The sequence below is a fragment of the Babylonia areolata genome, chromosome 21 (genome assembly GCF_041734735.1).
Source record: "Babylonia areolata isolate BAREFJ2019XMU chromosome 21, ASM4173473v1, whole genome shotgun sequence".
NCBI lineage: Eukaryota > Metazoa > Mollusca > Gastropoda > Neogastropoda > Buccinidae > Babylonia > Babylonia areolata.
In genome coordinates this window covers 24,637,775-24,640,274 of record NC_134896.1, presented here as the reverse complement: position 1 = coordinate 24,640,274, position 2,500 = coordinate 24,637,775, and the positions used below count along the sequence as shown (strand labels likewise).

Genomic DNA, 2,500 nt, shown 5'->3' with positions numbered 1-2,500 from the left:
ATAAATGAATAAATTTCGTGTCCAACGATGACCATCACAACAGCAAAGGTGGCGACTGCTCTCCCGTTTATCTGGTCTAGGATTAATGATTAGATCAAGAAATGAATAAACAGACAAACAAATAAACAAACAAACAAACAGACAAACAAATCAATAAATAGATAAGTAAATTTCGTCTCCGAAGATGATTATCAGAACAGCATAGGTGGCGACTGCTGTCTCGACAACCTGGGCTAGGATTTGATTCTCGCGGAGTGTCTTGCCCAAGTTAAATCCCCACTCTCTCGGCCGAGAGGGTTTTAGGACGGTCGGCGTTGGGATGCCCCCCCCAAAGGCCGACTAATACCCAAGGCTGCTGCACTAAGAACCAGTGCATATCTTGCCTCCTTGTCTGACAGCCATAGTCCTTCACAGAAGACTTAGCTGCACATTAATTCCCTTTGCCAGAATTTTGTCAGAACGACGAGCTAGAAGCTTTCGACGAGGAGCTCAGCCGCACCATTTCAGCGGTAGATAGAAAGGACAGGCTGATCATCCTTGGGAATTTCAATGCCCGCGTCGGCGTAGACTTCTCCTCGTGGTCAAAAGTCTAGGACAGCCCAGCACTGGCAAGTGCAACTCCAACGGACTGCTTTTGCTCTCGCTCTCTGCGCAGCATGGACTGACCATAACCAATTCCCTCTTCCAACAAGCGGACAAGTACAAGAACACATGGATGCATCCCCGCTCCAAACAATGGCACATGCTGGACTATGTGATTGTCCGGCAGCGTCTTGGCACCCACACTGTTCTCCATTCTCTTCTCTGCCATGCTGATTGACACCTTCCAAGACTGTGACCGGGGCATCAACATTCAGTTTCGCACAGATGGCAAACTTTTTAACTTGCGGCTACTCCATGCCAGGTCCAGGGTGTTTGAGGCACTGATGAGAGAGTTCCTCTTCGCTGATGACTGCGCGCTTGCTGCACACACCCATGAGGACATGCAGTTCATTATGGACAGGTTCTCAACCTCCTGCAGGCGCTTTGGACTCTCCATCAGCCTTAGCAAGACCGAGTCCATGTACCAACCGGCTAGCTCACAGAACGCCAGTGCCTCATCCCCCACCTGCAATCAAGATCAGTGACACAGAGATCAAGTCAGTCGACAAGTTTTGCTGCCTGGGCAGCACCCTATGCAGCAACGGACCCCTTGATCCAGAAGTAACGCTGCGCATCGCCAAGGCCAGCTCAGCCTTTTGCAGACTCAACAACAGGCTGTGGAACAACAAAGGCATCAGGCTCAGCACCAAGATGAAAACCTACAGAGCTGTTGTGCTGACCATCTTGTTGTACTGCTGTGAAACATGGACGACGTATCGCCGTCACATTCAACAACTTGAGCAGTTTCACCAGAGATGCCTACGAAAGATCCTCGGCATAAAGTGGCAAGACAGGGTCTCCAACCTCCAGGTCCTGGAGAGGAGCGGTCTGCCCAGCATCGAAAGGCTGCTGATCCAGAGCCAGCTACGCTGGACAGAACACGTTGTCCGCATGACAGACAGCAGGATCCCGAAGATGCTTTTGTATGGCCAGCTGAAGGAAGGCCACCGTGAACTTGGAAGACCCTGCAAGCGCTTCAAGGCCACCTTGAAGACAAACCTCAAAGCCTGTGACATAGACATCGCTTCCTGGGAAACTGATGCCCTTGACCGCTGTCGCTGGAGGATGCTGTGCTCTAGTGGCATAAAGACGTTTGAAAACAAGACAACGCTGGCCATTAAGGAGAAACGTGAGCGAAGGAAGCAGGGCTCAACTTCTGGAGACGTTTTCCCTTGCAACACCTGTGAAAAGTGCTGCGCATCCAGAATCGGCCTCTCCTCCCACATGAGGACACACACCGACAGATAAGCCTGCCTGCCTACTCATCCGTCGGACCGACGGGAGACTCCATCGTGTAATTCCCTTTGCAGTGGATAAACTACTGATTACACAGCTCTCACGTTGTTGTTGTTCCAACTGTAAACTTATGTAAGTTATATATATATATATATATATATATATATATATATATATATATATATATATGTGTGTGTGTATATATATATGTATATATATATATATATATATATATATATATATATATATATGTGTGTGTGTGTGTGTGTGTGTATATATATATGCAGAACATTGAACCTGGAAAAAGAATTTAATTTATTAATTTGATTGACTGATTGATTGATTGATCGATTGATATATTGATTAATTGATTGATTGGCTGATTGATTAATCTATTAAAACCAAACAGAAGAAAACCATCACCACCAACCTGATCAATGGTGTCGTTCACATTGTCGGACATGTTGTCGGTGACAATGATGGCAAAGTGGTTCTTGTCGTCTCTGGCTCCGTGGAAAGGCGCATATGCGTACTCCCGAGCGAACTTTTTAAAACAGAAAGAAAGAAAAGAAAAAGAAAAAAAGAAAAAGAACATCTCGGTGAGCCATTTTCATTTGGGTTT

At 46.5% G+C, this 2,500-nt stretch overlaps 1 protein-coding gene across 1 annotated transcript in view; it reads right to left on the bottom strand.

Annotated features, from left to right (window-relative positions):
• LOC143296244 (collagen alpha-6(VI) chain-like) overlaps positions 1-2,500 on the bottom strand; it is a 39,524-nt gene that overhangs the window by 9,712 nt on the left and 27,312 nt on the right. The window contains exon 17 of the mRNA XM_076608080.1: positions 2,309-2,422. Within this exon, the coding sequence (XP_076464195.1) occupies positions 2,309-2,422 (114 nt within the window). The remainder of the gene's footprint in view (positions 1-2,308; positions 2,423-2,500) is intronic.